The following is a 26,346-nucleotide window of genomic DNA, read 5'->3' on the forward strand; positions in this document are numbered from 1 at the left end:
GCTATATTTTTTTTTTTATATATTAGTGTGAGCAAACTCCTAAAAAACATGGAAACCCCATAATGATAACTGGCTCTTTAACTAGAAAATGATCTCAGACTAGGAGGCAGTTCACTGAGGAGTGATGGTTAAAGTCTGTGATTAAGGAAACATTATTGTAGTATGCAGCGTCCTGATTGGTGGAAAATGCTTGCAGAAAGAAAGGCTGTTGTCAGGTAAACATGTCACTGTTAAAGAGGCTGAAGGGAAAAGTTGATGTGGAAAAGCCAAAAGCCCAGCTTTAATGATGAATGACTGATAAGCTATGCACTCGTCATGTATGCCTCATTTGCAATAAAAGATGCTGTTGCAAAATAATACAACCAGCAGCATCATCATCAAGAATGAAGAACTCGAACATAACGATCGCGTCATTCACGTGCATATTAAGTAGCCACTTATAATACCTCCATAGATTTACCGCTCTAGCGGAGAGTTTGGTTTGTTCAGCCAGCAGTGAGTTTCACAAGACTTTGTCCAAATTTCCAGATTCCCGGCAAACTAAGATAAACAGTTAGACTACAAACCGACAGCTTTTGTTTTAGCTTGTTTGTAAAAATTCGCTATTTGCAGAGTAGAGCTGTGTTTGCATGAAACAGCACGGTGGACAAGAGTGGACTGAGCAGACAGAGCAGATTGAAATATCACTTTCTACATGTTTATGCCAGTCTACACAGGTGAGTGCATTGATAAGTATTGACTTTTTACTCACAAAGGTTTAATTGTAGCCTATTTATAGAAAAGAGACTAGCGTGAGTTCATCTGCCCCAGCGGCGTTGGTAGCTAATCCTCTCTGTATCGTTCCCAGTCAGGTGCTGCGTGTTTTAACGTACACACATCTCGGCTCAGCCGTGTGTGTGGATCTCAGGCATCGCTGTACAGAATCCCGGCAAGAGATGCAAATACAGGGGGCTGGGTTTTTGCTCTAAATGCTTGAAATTATAAATAACAGAACACATTTTTTCCTCTTTACATTTTGTGAATTCATGATTCTGCGGGCCAGACTAAAAGCTTTGGCGGGCCGGAGGTGGCCCGCGGGCCGCCAGTTGACGTTCACTGATTTACTGGCTTGACCTCTGGGAGTTGATTCTGAAAGCATTTTGAGTACGAGCTCAGAGAAAAAAAGTGACACGCAGCAGGGTTCAAGTTACACTGTGCCAAAGGTTTAATTAGACACACAAGAATATCTACATTTTCTAAAAATTGCTCGATTCGCATTTATTTACATGATGAGGTAAGAGTTGAGAGAGAAAGGGGCACCAGAGGAACAAAGGTTTGGTTCAAGGTAGACATAATATATTATTCATTATGGTACTCTCACAGGTTCACACAAATATATCTTCCAGGACCTCCCTGAGACACACATACATACATACATACATACATACATACATACACATACACACACATACACACACACACACATGTTCATCTATCTGATAAACAGGGAAGCCTCTGTATGTGTGTGGTCTGTCAACAAACTTCAGGATTGGAATTTGGAGCCGATTGGACAGCGTTGGATATTAAACTGTGAATAAAACTAAAAGGCCGCTGAAAAAGAGCGCTGCCATAACGCTGGCTCTTTCGTGTCTACCCTTCACTACCAAATTCACTCAGCATTTCACTAAGAGGAAACTCAATAAAAACGGATTGGGTGGCGCATGCCTGTGATTACTCCACTTTTTAATTGTGATATTTTGTGATTAAATTCTGAATCTGCCACGTCTGTCAGGTAAATGTGGCAGTACAATGTTTTTTCTCTGAAGGAGGAATACACAGTAAGTCAGTAGTAGGCTATAGGGCCTACAGTGTGGTTGCTAAGTGCTTTGGGGTCCTTCTGTAAGTATTTTGAGCCTCAAAAATACCATTGTACCTCAAATTTTGAGGTACAATGGTTCTGGAGTCGCATATTTTGAACGTGTAGCAGTATGTAGAATACCATGCTGATTACTTGTTTAAGGACCTAGCAGGTTTATCCACCTGAGCATAAAGACTCTCTGGCAGAGTCGTGCCTCTTGTCGTAATGGAATCCACAGGTCCAGTGTGAGGCCCTACCAAGCAGTAGGTGGAGGTTGGCGAAAGACCTATACCTTCAGCTGTTGGACTCTGAGGTAAGGTTGTATGTCCGACCTGGAAAAGAAATCACATACAACATTTAGCTTAGTTTTTGTTTTCCATTTTTACTTTAATTCTACTTCTTCACATCTAAAACATCCAAAGTTGAGTTCATCAAACTCTCTTGGCCGTGAGAACACACACTGCAGCTTAAACACAAGCACATAAAGAAAGCATCTACACCACTGTGACAGCACATACAGTATGTTGCATTTTGAAAAAATAACTGAAAATTACAGTTTTTCTACTTTACTTGATTTGTTCTAGGACTGAAAATATGGTTTGCAAAAGCGTCGACACTGAGTGCAGATTTCACCTGTCTTTTGCTCACAATATTTATTCTCTTAGAGAATGCAGAAGTTAAAACAGTTTGGTTCAGGAGGAAGTCACATGTAGCTTTGGTTAACTGGTGTGTGCTAAAAAAAAACGGAAGAAAAGGGCGAAACAAAATTCAGCTGTGATCATGTAGTTGATGTGATGTGCATAGAAACCTTTGGCTTAATGTAAATTATATTGCTGCAGTATTGTCTTTCAGGCACCAGTATGAGATCTGATATTAGTATGAAGGTTTGAGAACACAACACACACACACAAAGTAGAGCACAGTTTGGTCTTTTTGTTCCCTTTTGTTTCAAAAAGATGCAAAACACAAATAAACAACATGTACGCAGCATAAAGAAAACACACTGCAGTTTAAGTATACTACTTGCCAGACCTTTGCAGCAGCAGGTTTGCACAGAGATATTCTGGTGCATCTGGAAGTTTACCATGTCCAAAGCATAATAGTTAAAGGACAAATCTGGCGCAAAATGAACCTAGGGGTAAATAACACATTTGTACTGAGTCGGCCGTTCTCTGGGATTGTATTTCATGCTAATCGAATATGACCAGTTTAAGTGCAAACCGCTAATTAGTTTGTAACGCTAGTCGTCGGGGCACGCAAAAGTAAAAAGAAATCGGTAGTTCTATACCACTAACAAGGCTCAAATAGCACCACACTTCCACGGTAGCATAATGAGGGTCCCTACATGTAAACCGAAGCATTGAGAACTTTGTAAGTGTACAAACAGTTTATTAAAAAGATAGATTATAAAGACAGTAGCATTCACGTATACAAGCAGGCGCCATCTTGGGAACACTTTGGTCACGATCAGTCGAACGACGAACACCGTGCTTGAGCTATTGTTACTGGTTACTGGTTGCACGGCGTTTGTCGTTCGACTGGTCATGACTGTTTTCCCAAGATGGCGCCTGCCTGTATACGTGAACGCTACTGTCTTTCTTTTTGGAAATGTGGTGCTTTTCTGAGCCTTGTTGTATAGAAATAGAGATTTCTTTTTACTTTCGCCTGCCCCAACAACTAGCATTATACGCTAATTAGCGGTTTGTGCTAAAACTGGTCACATTCGATTAGCATGAAAACAAATACCAGAGAACGGTCAGCTCTGTACACGTGTTATTAACTCCTAGGTTCATTTTGCGCCGGATTTGTCTTTTAAGCACAAAGTAACAGCACAAGCTGTGGTGTGTGCATGAGGCAGGTAGGAGCAAGCAGCAGGAGCTGGAACAGCTGATGATGCAGAAGTTGGTGTAGTGAGGAGTCACAGGTTATATACAGTAAATAGATCACCTGTTCAAGAAAATGTATAGAAATTGGTGTGCATAGGGATAATAAATGTAATCATGAAAGGCTCCAGTTTTTCATTTATAAAACTTTGCTTAACTTTGCCATTATCGTCAAACTGGTTTCAATTATTGAAATTGTGTTCCTCAGTGTGTCAGGCAAATTTGGGAAAGTGATTGTTTTTAAAACTTGATGCTTACCCGAGGAACTTCATATACTGTATTCTCCATGCTCTCTCTTTTATCTGCAGGCAGTCATAAAAAAAAACATGTTGATTTGCTATAATTTTACTTTTTTCAGCTTTACCTTAACAACTTTACATTTACATGACTTGAGCTGCAGTAACATTGAGTCCAGCTTTTGTGTCTAAAGTTCTCCATCTTCACACAGCAGCACACTTTAAAGCCTCTATGTGTAGGATTTGGTAGGTTGTGATGTTGGCGAACTCCTAGAGGTTGTGTTATAAAGTAAAATGTGCTTTGGCAAACGACAATGGTTGCTGGGATCTAACCAGGGGATGCTAAGAATGAATGGACTAAAGCATGAAGAATTCACAATGATGAGATCTTCTCTTTTGTTGGTAATAGAATGATCTGAAAGATGGAATAATCACATATAAATCTACATATAAGGACTTGATGTTACACATATCTTTGGCACAACATTGGCTATGGTAAACATTTGTGGATTCCCATCCACACTGTATACTGTATGAAAGGTTACCTAATAACACAGGTGGGTTTACAGGTATGGGTGATAATGGACTTTTCTACAACACTGAAATCCCATGTACAGGTAACATATATAATAATAATAATAATAATAAATTGAATTTATATATCTTTGTTAATTAAAATGCACACTTGGACTTACGTCCTCTCTTTTGAAGATAACAAAATGCTGCTGCTGCAACACAACACAAGAGAAAGATACCTATGCCAATAGCACCAGCTACAGAGATGGCATTGGTGGAGTGTTCCTGAACTGTAAAAAAGAAAAAAGAAGCCAGGTAAGAAAAGTAGGCCTGGTTTAAGCCATGCAGCGTAATTGAGAGTGTGTCACTGTTGCTTTTGACGGACTGCAGTTTGAATTAAACAAATTCATTGGTAATAGATCTCAACTGTAAGAAATAATTTAGTTTGTTTCATTAAACCCTAATGGGTGGAACTAAACTGTCACAATTTCACTTTAAAACTACCAACCTTCCAAAGGTCACTGAATGATCTAATTTAAACCCCACCTGCCTCTTAGCTTTATAACATCAACCTGGTAGAGGTTCATACTGATAGCTAGTTCTGGAGTCAAAATGTTTAAATTCCACTGAATTATTTCTTTATGACCTACTGTATACTAACACTTGATGCTAGCTGGTAGATAAGGCTTATATTTTTTTAGTGTTTTTGCTAGGTTTCACCGAAATATGTGTTAATTTAAAAGAAATATGTAAAAACTACATTTTATATCCCTTTTCCCTACAGACACAAGTTTATGTGTTCCATGTCCAAGAAAACACTGTTCACAGCAGCTTACAGTAAAAGTGATGAGGACACAATATCATTAACAGGTTTTGCATTGCAAATGGTGCTTTTAAAATACCAAACCCAATATGGTTTAACTCAAGTAATGATTAATTTCTGCCACCAGAACAACTCTTAATTGAGAAAAGCTAAAATCCTACAGCCTACACACCCCTTGAAAAATACATGGGTTAAACCTAACCATGGTACGAGACATAAATAAAAAATGTATTAACTTGGACATATAAAATGATACGTATACAAAAGCTTAAATAACTCTAACCAAACTGTGCATTATTATGTTTGTGGTTTGTCTCTAAGTCTTACCAGCAAGTTGGGGGCAGAAATTTTTAATTGTTTTCATGTCCTTGATCCAGCTGACCTGGTTGCTGTGGTTACAGATGATGGAGCCATTGGACAGGTAGACATGGAGATCAGCAGCAGAGGGTGTGACCTGGGATCTCTCTCCTTCATCCTGACTGCAGGTGTGGGTGTCACATCTAAAGGTGCTGCTAATGTGAGAGTCCTGTGCTCTGCAGCTCACTGTCAGGTTACACCAGTCTGAGCTGTTAGACACAGAGTCCACTGTCAGATTAATTGCAGACACTGGATCTGAGGGGGGAGAGTAAGGTGGAGAGGTTTTAGAAACATGGCAGCAGAAACTCTCCATCAGTGTCTGATCGTAAATAAACTCACCTTGGACTGTGATCTTGTATCCAGTTATTGTTTTTTCTTTACCCCCAGACACTACTGCAGTATAAACTCCACTGTCTGCCTCTTGTAGATTCTTCAATTTCACACAGTAGTTCTCAAGCACCTCAATCCTTCCAGAATCATCAAAGATTGTTTCTTTTCCAGCTAAAAATCTTACTATATTAACTGTTTTATTGAATCTCCAGAAAACAATATCATTTGTAGAAACATCAGCTATTGTGACATTCAGAAGCACATCCTCTCCCTTCTTCACAAACACAGGAGTCACAGCACTGGGCTCTGTAAAACAGTAGACACACCATACAATCAAAATCACACACAGTATATTGTTATTTGGTCAATACGAAATGTTACTGAGTTAATACTATATTTCTTACATATTGGACCATTAGTTCAAAATTATGAATTAACTTCAGCATTAGCAAATGTCTCTAAAAATGCCTTGTATCAGATATGTCTCTTGACTCAGCTTGCCTCAGTATAGAAGACTTGGCTAAACTAACCACATACATATGTTCTGGTCTTGCCCTTATCTCAAGACATTTTGGGCAGACATATTTCAGGCCTACTCCAAAATGTTTGGTATAGACATCCCTCCAAGCCCAATATGTGCCATATTTGGCTTTACACAAGAAACTAAATCTCTTAAAGGCAGGGCTTATGCTGTTATAGCATTCCCCTCTTTGCTTGCTAGACGCCAGATATTACTCCTGTGGAAGGAACAAACACCACCCACATTCAGTAGATGGATGAGAGACATTATGTTTTTCCTGAAACTGGATTAGATACACACTGAAAGGCTCCATACAGAGCTTTGAGAGGACTTGGACCCCCTTCATGACATACTTTGAGAGCATACAAAGACCTTTACAGGAAACTGACTAGATGATGACACCCCCCCCCCCCCTCTTCTCCCCTTTTCTCACCCCTGTGATTTTGCATTTATTTATTTTTTGGGTATGTTTTTTTTTTACTGTGTTTATGTTTATAGGTATTTACTTTATAGTAACATACTTTACTATACATATTAATGTGCCTATTTCTTAGGACAGACTGTAGGGTTTGGACTGGATGGGGTTGAGGTTGGGATGAACGGACTGGATGAGGGTGGGGTGGGTGTTTTGATTATTGCTGTTCTATACCATTTGTACTGCACTTTTACGGCCAAGATTTGAACTGCTTTTTGTTCAGAATTGTCTTTTTACTGGCAAAAATCGAAAAAATGTGTTAAACAGAAAGTTCCACTGATGTTATCTACTGTAAATTTAAATATGTATTAAAATGTAAAGCAGAAATTTAAAAAAAGAACTAGAACAGACTTAAAGAGTGCGTACCTCCACCAAAGAAGACACACAATCCTATAGATGTGTTACGTAAATAACACAAAGTGTTTAGAGTATATCTAAATCTGTGTCTGGATCCACATCTACATCAGAATGCGGATCAAATTGAAATACAGAAATGAAATTGTTGACTGGCTGATAACTGTTTGAGAGAATGATTGTTCTGTCTCAGCATAGAGATTAGGGCCTTGTACAAGAATTAACACATTTTAGTTAAATATATCACTGTATTGTACTTTCTCTTAAATAAATCAGAGAGAAACACAATCATTTTGGGACCCATGGGAAAGAATGGGGTAATAACTGACAAAACTGTTTATCTGACAGAGGTGAAAAGTAACAAAATACATTTACTCACGTTACTGTATTGAGTAGTTTTTAAAATCGGTAATTTAAAATGTACTTCTTTATGTTTTGAGTGAAGTATTGTATTTCGCTACATTACAAATCCCATCCGTTACTGAGTAAAAAACAAAAAAATTGACAAACGAAAACCAAAAGGAAGAAAAAAAATTGCGCCCGGAACAACTACAGTAACGAATGATCAGCATCTAGGCCAGGCTTGGATTGGCAAATCGGGAGCACCGGGAGAACTCCCCATGAGCCGGCCTGATTTTTTGGTCATGAGGGCCAGGTTGAAATCATAGTTGAATATTATTGTCCCTATAGGCTGCCTGCACTGTTCACTGCCCACTCTTTGTATTTACATTTATTTATTTTTTCTTGCATCCCACCGTTCTCTACATTTATGCAGCCCACTGCAGCCTGGTTAATTATAACGCATTTATGTTTTGAGTCCTCCGACAGCAGCACCTTGCTAAAAAAACTAACAACCCGTCCGATGGCGCGTACACTTCAGTCACTGGTGCTTGTTGGAGGATGCCACCGCGAGCAAAAACAAGCTGTTTTAAATGGATAATAGAAAGCGCAAAACGGCACTGAAAAGGTCACAATTTAGAAAGGAGAGCTCTAGAAAGTGATGCAGCCAGATTAACTTTTTATTTTTTTAGCGAAACGCCAAATGAGGACGATGAGACGGAGCTATGAGACGAAGCTAAGTTAGTTAGGAGAAGTGCAGGATGCTAATGGCCTTGCAAAACAATATCTAATATCTAATAACTAATCTGATCAGTCACAATATAATCATATAATATATATAATATAATATAATTACTATGACCCATTATGCTTTTATACTGGAATTTATGATAGTAAATATACAAAGCCCACGACTGAAAGAGAAGAGATAGTTATATGAAATATTATTCAAAGGAAAAAATTGATTATGGTGTCATTAGAACGTGCAATAAAATGTATCTTGTTCTTTATTTAATTTTAAAATTAAACTTAATTAAGTTTTGGACATCTGTGATTACTTATTTGCACAGAAAATAGATTCTGATATTGTGAACATCATTGGGTTTCTTTAATTCAATTCAATTTTATTTATAGTATCAAATCATTATTATTATCATTATCTCAAGACACTTTACAGATAGAGTAGGTCTAGACCACACTCTATAATTTACAAAGACCCAACAAATCCAGTAATTCCCCCAAGAGCAAGCAGTGGCGAGGAAAAACTCCCTGTTAGGAAGAAACCTGGGACAGACCCAGGCTCTTGGTAGGCGGTGTCTGACGGTGCCGGATGGGGGTGTGATGAACAGTGGCTATAACAGTCACAGTTAAGATAATGGAACAGTGACTAGAATTAGTAGTTGTAGTAGTTCATGGCATAGCAGGGCACTGCAGGGCGTTACAGGATGTAGCATGGCATAGCAGTGTAGCAGGACGTAGCAGGGCACTGCAGGGCAATGCAGAGCATAGCAGGGTGTAACAGGTTGTAAGAGGGCATAGCAGGGCGCGCAGCAGGACCACGGCGACAGCTGCAACCACGATTTAGGTGCCACCCCAATCCAAGGAAACATGCTGGGCAAAAAAAAACATAAGGACTCCAGGGAATAAGCTCCCCAGAGCTAGGTTAGTAACAAGCATTTCTGGGACATGGAAACACACAGATGGAAAGAGAGAGGAGAGAGAAGCTCAGTGTGTCAAAGGAAGTCCCCCGGCAGTCTAAAACTATAACAGCATAATTAAGAGAGACAGGTTAAGGAGAGGAGCCTGGTCGGGCTAGAACTCTCCCCCGCCGGATCGGGCTGTACTGACCTGTCTCTCTCTACTTTGATTATATTATTGATTATATGGTAGATTAATCTGACGACTGTGAAGAGAAACAGAGAAGAGAAGGGGTGCCGCATCTAAAGACACACAACCTCTGGCTGAACGCTGCAACTCCTCACTCCCTAACTATAAGCTTTATCGAAGAGGAGAGTTTTAAGTTTACTCTTAAATGTGGTGACGATGTCTGCCCCCCGAACCCAGACTGGAAGCTGGTTCCACAGGAGAGGAGCCTGATAGCTGAAGGCTCTGGCTCCCATCCTACTTTTAGAGACTCTAGGTACCACAAGTAACTCTGCATTCTGGGAGTGCAGTGCTCTAGTGAGACAGGTACTGGGAGCTCTTCTAGATATGATGGTGCTTGACCATTTAGAGCTTTGTAGGTCAGGAGAAGTATTTTAACCCTTGTTTTGTCTTCCCGTCCACCATGCATCCTTCCGGGTTAAACCTTTTTCCGAGGTTTTTGAAGCTTTTTTTTATTTTTAGCTTTTTTTCTGCCCTTTTTTTCACTACCTCTGGATAAGTTGATGTTAGTGGTAACAAGTAGTTATGATTTAGTGGATAATCACAGACTGTCAAAGTTTAGTCAGGATACTGTTTAGAAACCATTCCATAGTTTTTTCAAATGCTGTAACATTTAATAAAACACCCCAAATTCTATGAAAGTAGAGATCTGGGGTCTCATTTATAAAACATAGGATCCTTACTATAAGTGTACGTACGCCCAAAAGCCCAAAATGGCTTGGTGTTTATGGAACAAGTATCACTCAGTACAAGCGCAAATAACATTGCTGGATTTCATCTTCATGGTATTGTGGATGATATATGAGTGAAAAAATTTGCGTGAGGCATCAATACTTGAAAATATTACGAGTAATCTTATTCCCATTTACTTTCTGCAGTCTGACTTCAGTTCACCATCTCACCATCTGTGTCGTCAATTCCTATTTTGTCTACAAAATGTGCGTACGCATGGTCAGAGTTTGAGTGGAGGACCACACATTCTCCCGTCAAGTTTGTTTTTTATAAATCACAACCTTTGCGTGGGAAGTGGCGTCGCACATTTTCAGCCCCGTTTTGAACATACGCCATGTTTATAAATGAGACCCCTGATCCTTATTTTTCCTTGAGAAGAGTGTTGTATGGAACAACCCATGTTATTTTTAGGCAATTTGCTTGGAAGAAACCCACATTTTCTGATGAAGAAACTTTGAAAACGGGTCAAATTTGACCTGAAGACAACAGGAGGGTTACATTCAATCCTGGATTCAACAGGAAGCCAATGCAGAGAAGCTAATACAGGAGAAATATGATCTCTTTTCTTAGTTCTTGTCATAACACACGCTGTAGCATTCTGGATCAGCAGGAAAGTCTTAAGGGTTTTATTGGAGCATCCTGATAGTAAGGAATTACAGTAGTCTAGCCTGGAAGTAACAAATGCATGGACTAGTTTTTCAGCATCGTGTTGAGACAGGATGTTCCTAATTTTGGCAATGTTACGAAGGTGAAAAAAGGCTGTTCTTGAGGTTTGTTTTAAGTGGGTGTTAAAGGATATATCGTGATAAAAAATAACTCACTAACTAGATTTCTGACACTAGTGCTGGAGGCCAGGGCAATACCATCCAGAGAAGCTATATCTTTAGATAATGAGGTTTGGAGGTGTTTAGGGCCCAGCACAATCACTTCAGTTTTGTCTGAGTTTAACATCAGAAAATTGTAGGTCATCCATGATTTTATATCTTTGATGCATGCTTGGAGTTTAGTTAACTGACTGGTTTCGTCTGGCTTAATTGATAGCTACAACTGGTGTCATTGCCACAACAATGAAAGTTAATTGAGTGTTTCCTAATAATATTGCCTAGAGGAAGCATATATAAGGTGAATAGAATTGGTCCAAGCACTGAGCCTTATGGAACATAGGTTAACTTTTTTGTTGAATCTACATTGTGAAGTAGCACTTGGAAATAGTGATATTTTACAAAACTACACTGAATTACAAGGCTGTAGAGAACAGGGCGCTATTGCAGACTTATATACTAAGGTTTTGATTACATTTTTCGTGAAGTAAAGTGGGCTGGTCTAAGGCATGAAACTCCAGGGCTGAAAATGAGTCCCACTCCGGCCCTGATCTAGGCTGCCTACCAGGCACCAAGTCTTTCTGTAAGAGATTGAAAATGAGATGGAGGTGGATCAGGCGAGCGACGACGGTTCAGAGACTGTTTCAGTCCTATTTTCACTACATGGGAGAGATCCTCCCCCTCCCCCGTTTTACAGTTTTTTTAATGTAACTAAGTAACATTTACTTAAAGTACATTTTAAATGAACTACTTATTATTTTACTTTTCAGATTTTCACTTGTACTTGAGTAATATTTCATCAAAGTATTGGTACTTTTTCCACCCCTGATATCTGAATATATATATCAATTAAAGTTTTAGTTGTACATGTTATTAGGATTACTTTTGAAATAATTGACAATGAGCATATTACAAAGAATTCTACTGAGATTTATATACATTTCGCAATACTAAATTTCTTACATAACTTCTATAATGCTGAAATAGTGCTACAGCAACTTTGACAACTTTGACATTGAAAACCGACTAAGTCGATCAACCATGGGAAATATAAATAAAATAAAGTTCTTACCTTGTGCTTCACATGAATGCAGCAGAGAAACGGCACAGAGAAGTACGACAAGCTCCATTTTGCCTGTAACATGTACCATATGAGGAAGTGGTAAGGCTGTATATGAACTGAGCTCAGCGTGTATCTTCTCAGAAATGTTTCTGGGCAATCCACTGAGTGGAACAGAGTTTCAACTGGAATTGTTTCTGTAAAATAAACCCCAAAAAGTCCCATTTCATCAATTCTCCAATTTAACTTATTACTCTATTATTTGAGCAACTCAAATGAAACCAGTATATATAGAGCATGGTGTGTACTGTACTGCAGGGTGTGGCTTGTGCCTTAGCTCCCATCAATCTAATCTACTCTACATCCTCTTCTCTACTACCCGCCTGTACAAGACATGAAACCAAATATGGCCTTTAATAACTCATAATCGTCTTTATTAAAACATTTTTTAGAGAGAGTTGTCTAATTCAATCTCTCCATCTGCACTTTAAACATTATTAACATTCCAGAGCTTAAAGGGAAACTTCACCGATTAGCATTAAGCTTTGTATCAATAGAAACCTGGTAGTATTTTTGAATGACCATGCTTCCCTCCCTCATGTCCCCCTGAGAGGGGAGATCTCTGTATTGTGGGTCTGGAAAAAAGCCGGGGTTTTTTTTGCCCAGAGGCAAAAGACTACAGCCTGTATTAGGAGCCACTTCCGCATAGCCCAAAGGGGGTTGGACTGTCGGCTTTTTCCGGAGATTGCCGAGGAAAAAACGAGTGTCAGCCATCTTGAATCCTCGCTTAGCTTCTCAGCAGGAGCAGAAATTGTTCATCCCGATGGAAATTTTAGAACAACAATTATGTGCATTCAAACTACCACACACGTGTACCACCGGGATACATTGGAACACATCGGAGAATATGCAGGACACTTTATTACAGACGCAATACTCCACACACTACGCAAGCTTTGCCTGCACGGAGACCAGCGGTGGTGCTCGATTCCTGTGGCCGGTAAAGTGACCTCATCAGCGGGGAGCGTTGAACGAGTGTGCCGGTGGAAAACGCTAGCCGGTCACCTGTTCACCAATCCTGCTTGCAAATTTCGCTCATTAAACAAACTGGACTACATCCAACTTCAACGAAACTCCCAACGCGAGTTCAGAGACTGCTGTGCTGTGTTTTTGTTGTTGTGGAAATATTGCTGTGGACAATCCAGCCTGCTGCTCGGTCACCGGGTAAGACTACTAGTGGAGGTGGGCTGTGTTACCCCGGACTGCCTGTTGCAGAAATGGGGTGATTTGTATCCAACTAACTGCTAACTGCTGGTGGAGTTTGTGACTGTAAAATGCCAACAATTCTAGCTACATCCCGACGAAATGTACGGCTGTGTTTATACTCGATGTTTATACCACAGCCCACCAAGAGCTAATGCTAGTAGCTATGTGTTAGCCTTCTTTTATTACATGGCTTGGTTGAATTCTAATGTAGAATGCGGTCTGTTATTTCTTGATAACACACCGTTGCTAAGGATAACACACCGTTGCCATGCATAGCAGAGCGTTGCCATGGACACAGTTCTGTTCACTCTGGAGCTATCAATCAATCCGCTAAAAGAAGTACGGATAATGTATCAGCTGTGGCCAAAAAAAAGCATGTTTTAAATGTGTAACACCACTTGAGCCACTGTGAAACGTTTTTTCGTGTATATGGTTGAAATGACAATAAAACACACTTGTTGAGTTGATCGTCTCACTGTCTGTCTGTAAAAGGGTGGCTTGGGCGGGGTGGCCTCATACAGCAGCAAAGCAAGTGCATTCTGGGATTTGGTGTCTTTCATCCGTATGAGCCAAAAACACATTTTCTGGCTTATCTCGGCCTAGAAGGCACCAATTTCAATTTTCTTTTCACATTTCTACTACATTAGTGACCCAATTTAAAGATATATTCAGCTTCCCAGCGGTGAAATTTCCCTTTAATGTTAATTCAGAAAATGTTATAAATACCAGATGAAAAAAAAGTTCAATTTCCAACATATTCATATCCATCAAACTCATCCTTGCTTCATCATTGTCACACTTCACCATCACATATAGAATCATTATCAGTGACTTACTACATCACTTTCACATTCTCAGCACTCCCCTCTGGTGGTCCTCTTCATGTTCCTGTCGTCTAGACTGGAAATAAAAGGGGCTTGGACAAAAAGTTCGTTGTTAATTCAACAATGTTAGTAACTCTAAAAACACATGGACATAAGAAAGCTCCTACTTTACACAGGAAGGAGAGCTTATTTGATGTTTACAGTAACACAACCCACAATAACCTGATGGGCATTCATATGTAAGTATGATCAGAAGACATGATCTCATTTGTATCAGTCAGTTTGCTTAAAGTCACGGAGAGAAAGAAACTGCAATTCCTATTAGTTTTGTAGGAAGGACACATCTGTTTTAAAGTCTATTCTAACTGCTTTAATTATATTTCATTGTGTAATTGCCTTTAGTCTAATCTTCCTGAGGTGCTAATTGTACATCATGTACTTCCATAAAGTGCTAACTTTCTGTTTTGAAACAGCAGTAACAGTCGTACAGGAAATGCTCACACCATCAAGAGATTCAGCACAGAGCACCATGAACACAGAATATTCATCTGAAGTTTGTCTACTTTCCAGTTGTAGTGCTACATTAGTTTAACAGATAGGGCTTTAGCTAACAGTACATTGCATTGCCATGTACAATACATATACATGTCGTGCTGTTTGTGTGTTTAAGTCAAGAACTTCCATCATTTTACAAAAGAAAATGTAAAAATATCAGTATCAGGGTGTTGCAACAGAGTGGTGTAGGAGTTTTGAAAGTCCTAGAAGAACTGGCATAGCATTACTCATTGGTGTTTTTTTATAGTCATAAAAGCAAACTGAGTTAAAACTCAACATAATATGACTTCTGAATGTCTAGACCATACACTGTATGAACCACACATTTTTAGAGGAAGTAAAGAAGGTTTTACCCTGTCTGTGAGCGTTTCCTGTCCCCTTATCACACTAACCTTATGGTCCCCTGTTAACCCTTGAAATTGGAAAACCCCACTTATATTGAGTCCCACAAGTTTTTCTCTTTGTGATCCATCATTTTACAACAGGAAATGTAAAAATATCAGTATCAGGGTGTTGCAACAGAGTGGTGTAGTCCTAGAAGACCTGAATAACTGGCATAGCATTACTCATTGGTGTTCAATTTCCAATATAGATGGATGACAGATAGATAGATTTTTATTGATCCCAAAATGGGAAATTACGGTGTTGCAGCAGCAAAATATCAGACACACAGCACACATACAGAATATAAATTAAATAATAGGATACAATGTACATGAAATAATAATAGGATAGAATAGAAGAACTAATATTTACAACTGTTTAACTAGTATTGATAAGTAAGGCTAACTTAACTAAACTAGCTAATGGTAGCCAGTAGAGATTTGCTACTATCACCAATGCACTTTATGTGTAGCACACTTGTTTCTATAAACAGTAAAACTCACACCGGTAAGTGACGCAGTGGGATGAACTCATGAGCTGAAAAACAAGGTGTGTAAATGTGAGTTCAAGATTATGTGACGATGTTCTGAGCAGCAAAGCATAAATTATATAATTTAGCGTTACAGCTAACGGAGGCTACTTGTCACCCCTCAGGCCCACAAATGACACTGTAAATTGTTGGTCATATGGAAATCTGTCAGACATCTCACCTTGGCTTACTTGCTGGCCTTTACTCACAAAATAAAACAGTTCTCTGCTTGGCTAGAGAGAGAGAAATGCTGATGGAGGACAGAGGCAGTCACAATGATAAAGACATTTAATTTAATGTGAATAAGGTACCAGAGTGCATACTGTAAAAAAACACAACATAAAATGTATCTCTGTTTCTACATTTTCCTGCTTTTTTGTCCTTTGCCAATCTCAACCCTGTTTTTTGACTGTTGGGCATATAAACATTAAAAACACATGAATTATAATGTTGCTAATATTTTGCTAATGTCTCTTCAGGCTCCCACCACCTACAATAACACACCGGGGCCAGCCAAACCCACCACCTCCACTGGGACATCATACCGCTAGGTATACTTTGATACTCATGTTTGTTGGTTTTTTAATTTATGTGGTGTAATGTTTCGGCATTAGTTCCAATCATGGTGGCATATTTTACACAACACCAGTATTTTGATTTAATAAATTGCTTATTGACAAAAAAAGGTTAATGTAATCGATCAATCGTATAGAGACCCCATGATGGCTTGACTTATCAGTAAGTTGGTTTGCATCTATAGTTTGCTTTCACAATGAACTAAAAACGTATTGCTCTCTTGTAATGCACAGGTGTCTGTGTTTTCATTGATTTCAGGTTCCCTTTCCATCAGTTCTTCAAAGGCCTGCTACACACTCACATTTTGTCAGAAAAAACAAAGCTTGCAAACACTATACAAGAGATGTTGTGTGCTTGCCTTTTTCATCAGCATCAACAATTCGCATTCCAAGGGGAGACTCAAGAGCAAATTTGGCACGAGATGGCCTTATTGGGAAGATCTCCTTTACATCTGACTGGTCTGAAGCACAACTTAAAGAAGAAATGACCGGCCATTTTCAGAAGAACGTTTGCATTGTCTATGCATTGTCTATGGGCCAGTCATTCCCATTCGAGTATTTGAGTACAGTCAAGGGATGCAAAAGACTAATGAAACCAAACGTCTCGAGCAGTTTTTTGTGAGGTGGAAAAGAAGTTGCCTCGATTAGTTCAGCCACTTGTCTCTATATAATGGCATTAATACGCAAACCTGTACAGGTAAACAGTTTATATGACAGTACAGAGTTTCAGTTATGGGCAATATTCAATGTATTAGAAGTAAAAATATGTATGTTACTTATTCTGCTTCTTTACATAAATAACATATCCTTTTTTTAGGTTAACTTAGTGTTAAATACTTTTGCTTTGCCACTGGTATTATATATCCCACATAACATACTTTTTTCTCCAGGAGGAACCTGAGGAACTCTCCAATAGTGACTTTGAAAGTCCTGTGGGCTGGAGAAGGAGAGGTGGGTCTGAGAATTTGAAATGTTGTTTCGCAACAGGTTGTAGGCACAGTAAACATTTATTTTCTCACAGCAATGGGTTTATCATTTATTTATAAAAATTTTATCTGTTCTAATTCTGCTCATCCCAAAATTCAGAAATGGGTAATTACATTAAAAATGTTAAGTATTGTTTCCAATTACTGATATATATTTTCTCTTCTTTTTTCCATAACATCATGTCATTTAGTTCATACAGTGTCACCTTCCACAAGTGAAAGTGAGCTCATCAGTCAAGGGAGTGAAAATGACAGACTGCAAGAAAGTCCATCGCGTCAAAGAAGAAGTAGGTTAAGCCCACCCCTGCTGCTGCAGGCAAAGCATAGCTCGTTAGCTCAGCAAGCAAGCAACATGTCGGTAAAGGATATTTGCCGTTTGCGTAACGATAATTTAGGAATAAAAGGCACCCTTTCAGGTTCCTGGTCCATATTCCAAAAGAAGGATCCAAGAGAAAAAAGCATTAGCGAGCAGCTAACAGAATTAGGGCTACCGCTGTCTGAAAATACTGGTTAGCTGATTGGATAAACCATCTGTCTATCACCACCTAACCCGCCTCAAAACCAACGCTGATTGGCCCGTTCGTTTGGCGAACTGCTCCAAATTTTCTCTATCTCAAGATGCCAGACTGTTCTGAGAGTGGAAAACTGGAGCTCGCGAGATCAGGATGGTCTCACGAGGCTAGGAAGGGGCACCAGAGTGTTTGAAGTTTAACCGGAATGGGACTATGGATAGAAAGAAGAAAGGTAAGTATAGAGAAGAGACGTAGGGAAAGTAACAACATAAATAAGTAAGATTAGACGAAAAAGTAGCTAAAGGTCTAAGAGCAAGTTCTAGAAACCTGCATGGTAATATAATATAAGAACAAAAGTATCAAATTACATGCATGCAAACATCCAAAAGGAATAAAACCTATAAGTGCTGGGTTGAAAGGGCCAGTAAAAATCATGCAAACACATCTAGCTGGCAGGAGAATAAATAAATAAATAAATAAATAAATACTGTAGAAAATAATAAATAATTAAAACAAGATATAATAAGTGCTTGGTGGTAAAATACATTAATGAAACATGCAAAACACATCTACTTAGTACTAATAAATATGAATAAAAAACACATCAAGAATGAAAAGAAAATGGAGGGGGGACAAAAAGACAATTGGGACTATAATTAAAGAAGATATGGGATAGGAGAAGAGTAGATAGGGCAGTGGAGGTGCTGATGCCCTAGCCCTGGGAGAGCGGAGTTTGACTCCAGGGTTAGGGGTTAGGTTTGGGTTAAAACGCAGTGCCCAGGATGCTGCGAGGGGCACGGGCACAAGGGGACCACTGGTGTGAATAAAACATTTAAAGAACTCCTTAAAAAGCCGGGTTCGGTTATATAAAAGCTGTTTAAAAGACGGTCAGATTAGGTGCCTTAAGTCAACGGTCGCAGCGCTACCTGGAAGGAGACGTTGGGGGCTTAAAACACCATTGAGCGTGCACTGTACTAGTAAATATTAACATAACACTATAAAAAATACTAATAATATTACAGCTGTTTTCATTGAAATGTTTGTGTATGGAAGAAGTCTTTCCATACCATAGCAGGTCGCATAAACTTAAATATCGACAGCTTGAGCAACACTTACAAACTGTACATTTATGCTGGTGTAGTAGAATGTAGAACACCATGCTGATTACTTGTTTAAGGACCTGGCAGGTTTATCCACCTGAGCATACAGACTCTCTGGCAGAGTATTACCTCTTGTCTTACTGGAATCCACAGGTCCAGTGTGAGGTCCTACCAAGCAGTAGGTGGAGGTTGGAGAAAGACCTATATCTTCAACTGTTGGACTCTGAGGTAAGGCTGTAGGTCACACCTGGGAAATAAACCACATACGTCTAGCAACGTGTTTTACTTGACTTTAATAGACTTTATTTTTAATGGTGCTATTATACTGTATTATATAGCATGTTCAGGTTCATACTTGTATTTTGTGTTTGTACTAGAACATGTTTACATGCTTTAATGTACCATAAACACTTTCTTTCTCATACTGCCCATGGCTAATGCACCTGTATTTACCCTCTGTCTGAGTGCCTGTCTCTTTAACCCTCCTGTTGTCCTCGGGTCAAATTTGACCCATTTTCAAAAACTTTCTATATCCACAATGTGGGTTTCTTTCAAACAAATTGTCAAAAAAAGCGATGGATGGTTCCATACAATGGTCTGCTGATGTGAAATAAATTATCAATTCACTACTTTAGTGAGTTTACTAACTATATATATATATATATATATATATATATATATATATATATATATATATATATATATATATATATATATATATATATATATTAATATATATATATATATATATATATATATATTTATATTTTTAGGCTACAACATTTTTAGTCACATACAGCAAACATCTCCTCACTATCCGCTAGCTGCCTGTCCCCTGAACACACTGTAAAAAAACATGGTCTCTGAAGACAGCCCAGGGTCCACAGATGGCGGCAACAAAAAAAAAAAAATTGCGCCAACCTGCCCCACGAACCATAACAAACAGTGTTCCAGCCAATAACCGACAAGAAGGAGCTGGGGCCTGTTTCACAAAAGCAGAATATATAAATCCAGGATAACTGATAAATCGAGGCTTGACCTAGTCTAATCTGTGCATCCTGGCTTGGTGCGTTTCACAAAGGCCGAGCCAGGCTGAGGAGGAGCGACTAGGTTGAGCCAGGCTGAAGTAATTCAGATAGATGCGCGTCCACGGCTTTCCTCAAAAGACCGCGAGGTCGATCACAGATTTACTGATGCCAAAATGGAGACTACGCATTGTACATACTTTATACAGAGTGAGCAGCAGCTTCTATGGAAGTACAGTGCCTTGCGAAAGTATTCGGCCCCCTTGAACGTTTCGACCTTTTGCCACATTTCAGGCCTCAAACATAAAGATATAAAACTGTAATTTTTTGTGAAGAATCAACAACAAGTGGGTCTAGGCCTGTCGCGATAGTCAATAAATCGAGTTATCGCACGATAAAAAAAAATGAGCTCGATAATTTTTCCGGCCGCGATAATTTCCATTTGCATGCTTGTTTGTTTTCCTCGTCTCTCTCTACCAAAGAGACTGGAGGACCACTCTCGGTTCCTTAGCGTAACGAGGAGTGAACCCTCTTGTCAGTCGCATGGTCTTTGTGGGGGCGGGACTGCGGACAGAGAGACAGAGACAGACAAACGCTAGTTGAGAGTTGGAGCAGGGTTTCCCGCAGCACTTTGCAGTTAAGGCGCCGTCAAAAAAAGATAGGCCTATATGAGCGATATCCACCGTGTTATTTGGCGTCTCGTTTCTCCCTTTCAATCCAAACCACACAGCTGACAACCTGCAGGTGGAGACTGTGGAGACGGGCTCGGACATACACGCCGCTGGTCAGTCTCGCAAGCGGTTTCAGGAAAGTGGCTGCATGTTTCCGACAATGCACAGAACATTAACGGTACAAGCCTACAGCTGTCCGCGGACACGGAGTGTGGAAAGTATGTCAGAGTTGCACCTGTGTGTGTGTGTGTGTGTGTGTGTGTGTGTGTGTCCGCCCGCCCCCACGAAGCTCCGACCTGAAGAGGAGCAGAAGCCGCACCTTCGCCAAAATGAAGACTGAAAAACAGAACTATTTTGGTACATTTACTCGCCATGTGGCAGATAGCCATACAGATAGATTTAATTTATTAATTATATATTATTTAAATTTAATATTTAGAGTTAAATAATTGTAAAATGTAGTACAGAGTAGGGCTGGGCGATATGGACCAAAAGTCATATCCCGATATATTTTGGCTGAATATCGATATACGATATATATCCCGATATTTTTTCCGCGAAGTGAGAGCAAATGTTCAGTCAAAGCCCAAATCAAATATGACATGTCAAAAGTAGTTTCATAGAAACAGTTGCAAAATCAAATAAATAATAAACCGGTTTCTTCACCTGGTTCATGATTAAATGCTCAGCTGTTCAAATAACAATAAAATGTAAACCTAAATACTGTATAACAGGAGTAACTTTTTTGAAATCAAAGCTCCATAGGCTATTTGTGATTCGTTCCAAAGGTCAATTAAGCTTTTGATATTAATATAATCTACTTTGTTCAAAATGTAATGCCTCATGCCTGTAAGCCTAGGTTATAGTCCCATTCTTCCACTTGATACTGCTTCCACTTAAGTAAACTAAAAGATGAACTATCGACTACAAAACAAAGAAATTTATTATGATCGGTTCACAGATCTGAGCAAGCAGAAAACTTCACCCTTCTGAACTACGAGTTTCTGCTTCAAGGTGAAGTTTAAACAGACTGAAATGTCCAGGCTCATTCCTCCACTATTTATTTCTGTATGTATTTATGCGTTACATGTAATTTTAACGGGCACTGAGCTCCAGATCCTGCAGCCGCAGACGGTCGCTGCCCCGCTGTAGCTTCTTTCCGTCCGCCTGCCGCCGGCAAACTTAGTGGAACTTTCCGCCGATATCGACATACAGTTCGTCCTGGACTACGTGTAAGATCCTACCGGTCACAACTCTGTCTTTGGCTGGTCCGATCTGGATCAGCGGGGACCGGCGCAGCACGGCAGGCGCGTGTTTTTGCCCGGGAAGAGACGCTGCGGCCCGCCACGGGGCTCTCCGCCTCCGCTGCGCCGGAGCTCAGATTGCTGGTGGCGGCGCTAATATATAATCATAAAACACATTGTCACCTGTTAAATGTTATCCATGCTGTTTGTTCTTTTCATTTCCTCTATCGAACATAATTAAGCAGTACAAAAGTCCGGCATCTTTAGCGTTGATCTGAATGCTTCGGACCCCTGTTCCAAGATGGCGGCGGGTTTTGACGTATGTTTAGAACCTCACGGCGACATATCTATGGGAGCAAGGATCACATTTGAACTATATCGATATATGCGATATGGTCTAATTCCATATCTCATTTAAAAATATATCGATATATTTGTTTATATCGATATATCGCCCAGCCCTAGTACAGAGTCTGTAGTCTGAGAACTTACGTGTCACAAATGGCAATTCCACAACTGTACATCAGCGTGAAAGATGACATACTAAAGGAGATCAAAGACATATTCTGGATATTTAAAATGTCTTCCAGTTCCAGTGTTAAATATTATTTAGAAATAAAAGTGTATTGATCTTTGAAAAGGTGTACCTGTATTATTATGCCATTATCATTATATTAGATGCAAATGGTCTCTCGATGACAATATTATCGTTTATCGCAATAATTTCTGGGACAATTTATCGTCCAGCAAAATTTGTTATCGTGACAGGCCTAAGTGGGTCCCAATTATGAAGTGGAACGAAATTCATTGGCTATTTCAAACTTTTTTAACAAATAAAAAACTGAAAAAGTGGGCGTGCAAAATTATTCAGCCCCTTTACTTTCAGTGCAGCAAACTCTCTCCAGAAGTTCAGTGAGGATCTCTGAATGATCCAATGTTGACCTAAATGACTAATGATGATAAATAGAATCCAGCTGTGTGTAATCAAGTCTCCGTATAAATGCACCTGCTCTGTGATAGTCTCAGAGGTCCGTGTAAAGCGCAGAGAGCATCATGAAGAACAAGGAACACACCAGGCAGGTCCGAGATACTGTTGTGGAGAAGTTTAAAGCAGGATTTGGATACAAAAAGATTTCCCAAGCTTTAAACATCCCAAGGAGCACTGTGCAAGCGATAATATTGAAATGGAAGGAGTATCAGACCACTACAAATCTACGAAGACCCGGCCGTCCCTCTAAACTTTCAGCTCATACAATGAGAAGACTGATCAGAGATGCAGCCAAGAGGCCCATGATCACTCTGGATGAACTGCAGAGATCTACAGCTGAGGTGGGAGACTCTGTCCAAAGGACAACAATCAGTCGTATACTGCACAAATCTGGCCTTTATGGAAGAGTGGCAAGAAGAAAGCCATTTCTTAAAGATATCCATAAAAAGTGTCGTTTAAAGTTTGCCAAAAGCCACCTGGGAGACACACCAAACATGTGGAAGAAGGTGCTGTGGTCAGATGAAACCAAAATCAAACTTTTTGGCAACAATGCAAAACGTTATGTTTGGCGTAAAAGCAACACAGCTCATCACCCTGAACACACCATCCCCACTGTCAAACATGGTGGTGGCAGCATCATGGTTTGGGCCTGCTTTTCTTCAGCAGGGACAGGGAAGATGGTTAAAATTGATGGGAAGATGGATGGAGCCAAATACAGGACCATTCTGGAAGAAAACCTGATGGAGTCTGTAAAAGACCTGAGACTGGGACGGATATTTGTCTTCGAACAAGACAATGATTCAAAACATAAAGCAAAATCTACAATGGAATGGTTCACAAATAAACATATCCAGGTGTTAGAATGGCCAAGTCAAAGTCCAGACCTGAATCCAATCGAGAATCTGTGCAAAGAACTGAAAACTGCTGTTCACAAACGCTCTCCATCCAACCTCACTGAGCTCGAGCTGTTTTGCAAGGAGGAATGGGCAAAAATGTCAGTCTATCGATGTGCAAAACTGATAGAGACATACCCCAAGCGACTTACAGCTGTAATCGCAGCAAAAGGTGGCGCTACAAAGTATTAACTTAAGGGGGCTGAATAATTTTGCACGCCCAATATTTCAGTTTTTTTATTTGTTTAAAAGGTTTGAAATATCCAATAAATTTCGTTCCACTTCATGATTGTGTCCGACTTGTTGTTGATTCTTCACAAAAAATTACAGTTTTATATCTTTATGTTTGAGGCCTGAAATGTGGCAAAAGGTCGAAAAGTTCAAGGGGGCCGAATACTTTCGCAAGGCACTGTATGATATCATGAAATACATTTGTATAAAAAGAAAAGAAACACGGCCGCTGTAATGAAACAGCGAGAAAGCGTGGCAGACGATTGCGGACCGACTGAATGCGTAATTGTAGCCTAAATATATACATTAACTGACAACTGCTCTGAATTGAAACCGTCATAATCATACCATTCAAGGATTAGGCTACTAATCATTTGCGCAAATTAACAGTTGTACTCTTTGCCTTAAAAGTAAGCAGAAGATAATGTTACTCAGGAAATTTACCATAAAGATCAATTTTCTACAACGCTAGAATATGATGCGTAAATATCTCTTTCACTCTGTTTCTCCCCTCTCTCTCATGGGCTAAAATATAAATGTCCTAAGTCATATTAACTTCCACTGCTCGCGTTTAATGCAAAGTGTACAACTGTTCGTTTTTGCCAATGACAGTGACTTATTGAATGGTTTCAGTTAAGAGCAGTAGTTCATAAATGTATATTTTTAGACTATCATTCAGTCTGTCCGCTATTGTCTGCACGCTTTTTTTTTTTTTTATTTGATAGAGGACGAGTTTCCTTCTCTACATATGATATGCCTTGCTCCCTGTATATATGGACATAGAAAATAAAGACTAAAGAACTTAGACTCTAAAATCTAGAAACTATGAAGATAAGTGATAAATTCCATGCACACTGTAAACATGAATGGAACAGAGTGATATTCATCAGTTATTTCCCCCCCAAATATAAGGTCAAAAACCATTGAGGTGTCCTCTCCCTGTTGTTACATGAATGTACAGTAGCCTACATCACTAGATAGTTACTGGTCCAGTGAACTAAGACTATAATTTGGGAGGACTGTACAATTAGGATATGTTCTTAAAATTGTACAATCCTCCCAAATTATAGTTGCAGTTTACTGGACAACACAAATTGTGTGCCAAGAATGCCAAATACAATGTACATGGAAGTGGAACAAACATGATACTTATTGTTAAAGAATAAAAAAATAAAAAAATGAATCAACCAAAATAATTCAAGGTGCATTGGTCAACTATAGAAATGTACAGCATTGTATGTATTGCCCTTAGTAACAGACTTCATTTAAAACACATTTGAAATTTGATCAGCCTTTTCTAATTATCTCAACAACTGCCATAATATATTAATTAAACTTCTAACAACAATATGAACATCAGTCTTCATACAGCAATATAACAGTAATAATGTCACATGAATAATTATAAAAATAATAAATTACAAGCTAAAAATAGGTACAATTTAAAAAAAAAATTTAAAAAAAAAAAATATATTTTTTTTTTTTTAAACAGGCTGATAACAATAGGGTAAAACCACTGCTGGGTGATCAGAAAAGGCTACAGGATTAAATAAATCCTGGCTGTTAGCCTGGTCAGGAGCAGGCTAGCTGTACAGAATAAATCTCTGTGGTGATTTATGTGCCTCCGCTTTCGTGAAACCGAATCAAGGCTTAATTCATCCAGGATAACTGGGAAATCCCGGCTTAATCCCTTATCTTGGTTTTGTGAAACAGGCCCCTGGTTGAGCCATCACTGCAGCGTTAGCACCATAGACAATGTGGCGGCACGAGAGCTGACAAAATCAAACACCGACTACGCCACCCTGGGAATTTCACCCAGAGAATTAGCTAGAACCAGTACTTACTAATGAATGGTTTTTTACTTCAGATTGCAAAATTGATATATTTAAGGTCACACAGGTCAGCATACAAAAGGCGCCAAAGACGAGGTTCAACCTTCAAAACAATAAGTTTTTTTTATTCCAAAAAATAAATAAATAAATAAATCAATAAATTTAAAAACAATCAATTTAAAAACACATTCACACCAAAACAAGGGGGAGAAATAATTAAGGCTGAGGCTTACCAGTGGAGGGGGAGAAGGGAACGAAGACGGTAAAGGATCCCAAGGAAGGTCACCCGTGAACACGCAAACAAAAATAGTGAACACAGCAAATGAATACGGGGAAACGCACAGCACACAGGAAAAGGGATACCACCACCCGGACACCAACACCTTCAGCTCTCAGCAACTAAAAAATGGGGAAAGAAATGGAAAACACACACACACACACACAATTAAAAGGGGTTCACTCCCCAACCTAGAGTCAAAACAATATTGAAAATAAACAAATAAAAAGAGCAAAATAAAAGAAACTTAACACAAGATATCAATTCCAAACAACAAAAGACACTTG

The 26,346-nt window shown here is 39.2% G+C and overlaps 1 protein-coding gene and 1 long non-coding RNA gene across 6 annotated transcripts; one reads left to right on the forward strand and one right to left on the reverse strand.

The window, feature by feature from the left end:
• Positions 1-1,180: 1,180 nt before the first annotated feature.
• Positions 1,181-26,346, reverse strand: LOC120568565. 5 transcript variants are annotated; one of them, XM_039816157.1, is made up of 9 exons: positions 26,016-26,343; positions 19,028-19,145; positions 14,270-14,349; positions 12,180-12,364; positions 5,992-6,288; positions 5,623-5,907; positions 4,712-4,762; positions 3,979-4,022; positions 1,181-2,169 (listed from the first exon to the last, which is right to left on the reverse strand). In XM_039816157.1, exons 4-9 carry the CDS (start codon positions 12,256-12,258, stop codon positions 1,987-1,989), a joined length of 939 nt encoding a protein of 312 aa, XP_039672091.1. In that variant the 5' UTR covers positions 12,259-12,364; positions 14,270-14,349; positions 19,028-19,145; positions 26,016-26,343; the 3' UTR covers positions 1,181-1,986. The 5 variants fall into 5 exon arrangements, with proteins under 5 accessions (XP_039672091.1, XP_039672089.1, XP_039672087.1 ...); XM_039816155.1 differs by having other exon boundaries at positions 4,652-4,762; positions 12,180-12,242; positions 26,016-26,342; XM_039816153.1 differs by having other exon boundaries at positions 4,652-4,762; positions 26,016-26,342.
• LOC120568573 lies at positions 16,576-17,657 on the forward strand. The gene is made up of 3 exons (XR_005640736.1): positions 16,576-16,997; positions 17,191-17,251; positions 17,478-17,657. It is a non-coding gene; the product is annotated as an uncharacterized LOC120568573 (long non-coding RNA).

This window comes from Perca fluviatilis, chromosome 11 (genome assembly GCF_010015445.1).
Source record: "Perca fluviatilis chromosome 11, GENO_Pfluv_1.0, whole genome shotgun sequence".
NCBI lineage: Eukaryota > Metazoa > Chordata > Actinopteri > Perciformes > Percidae > Perca > Perca fluviatilis.

Excerpts from the sequence above, each read along its gene's own strand:
- LOC120568565 (XM_039816153.1), bottom strand. The coding sequence starts at position 12,258 with ATGGTACATGTTACAGGCAAAATGGAGCTTGTCGTACTTCTCTGTGCC. Across the intron at positions 5,908-5,991 it reads ATACAAGATCACAGTCCAAG|ATCCAGTGTCTGCAATTAAT; the intron begins GTGAGTTTATTT and ends CTCCCCCCTCAG. Across the intron at positions 4,763-5,622 it reads TTTCTGCCCCCAACTTGCTG|TTCAGGAACACTCCACCAAT; the intron begins GTAAGACTTAGA and ends TCTTTTTTACAG.